The sequence below is a fragment of the Sinocyclocheilus grahami genome, unplaced genomic scaffold (assembly GCF_001515645.1).
Source record: "Sinocyclocheilus grahami isolate Dianchi unplaced genomic scaffold, SAMN03320097.WGS_v1.1 scaffold13228.1, whole genome shotgun sequence".
Taxonomy (NCBI): Eukaryota; Metazoa; Chordata; class Actinopteri; order Cypriniformes; family Cyprinidae; genus Sinocyclocheilus; species Sinocyclocheilus grahami.
Genome location: NW_015514803.1, coordinates 4918 through 5683, shown reverse-complemented (window position 1 = coordinate 5683; position 766 = coordinate 4918). Strand labels below are relative to the sequence as shown.

The window sequence follows — 766 nt, the reverse complement described above, 5'->3', positions numbered from 1 at the left end:
CAGGTTTGGAACGACATGAGGGTGAGTAAATGATGACAGAATCTTTTTTTTGGTGAACTATCCCTTTAACCCAGGATAAAAACTTGCTTTAACCCTGGGTTAAACAAGATGTTAATCCAGGATTAAGAGTGGAGTGACAAACCGCCAAGGTCAGTTTTGAGGGCCATTGTTATGGTGATGCGTGATGACTCTGTGGTAGTCTTGGGTCGGGGAGAGGTTGTGTTCAGGGGGCAGGTGTGAAAGCTCATGGCTGCGGATATAGTTCATGCTGCCAGGGTGGGTGAGGAAAAGAAGCTGGCGAGCAAACAGTGGCTCAACCTGTGACATGAGGACAAAAGCCAATTAAGATGACATGAATATCATTTATGTTTTATTCCTAACTTCATCTGTATTATAAGGAACCAAAGAAATGTACCTGCACTGTGAAGGTCCTTCTTGGTCTTTGAGTATCGGTGCTCTCATCCTCAAAGAATAGCAGCACTTGGGAACATGGCGCAGGACGAGCGTGCAAGGTGTAACTCTGCAACTCTACAGAAGATACAGAGGAGGACACATTTTAATCACATCCAATGACAGGTGAGATCATCAGAAATACATCAGATTTTTGTTTTATGTTTTTGAAAGATCTTACAGGATTTCAAAAGAACTGCATTTATTTAAAATAGAAAACATTTGCAATATAATAAATCTCTTAAATATCTCTTTGTTAATTTAATGCGTCCTTGCTGAATAAAAGTGTAAATTTCGTTCAAAAAAGAAAAAAATC

General features: G+C 39.7%; 1 protein-coding gene across 1 annotated transcript in view; it reads right to left on the bottom strand.

The window, feature by feature from the left end:
• Positions 1-58: 58 nt before the first annotated feature.
• Positions 59-766, bottom strand: part of LOC107578972 (interferon regulatory factor 4-like) — a 4102-nt gene continuing 3394 nt past the window's right edge. Inside the window, exons 5-6 of the mRNA XM_016264865.1 lie at positions 416-528; positions 59-318 (exon numbers count right to left, since the gene is read on the bottom strand). Coding sequence (XP_016120351.1) covers positions 151-318; positions 416-528 — 281 coding nt within the window. The 3' untranslated portion in view covers positions 59-150. The remainder of the gene's footprint in view (positions 319-415; positions 529-766) is intronic.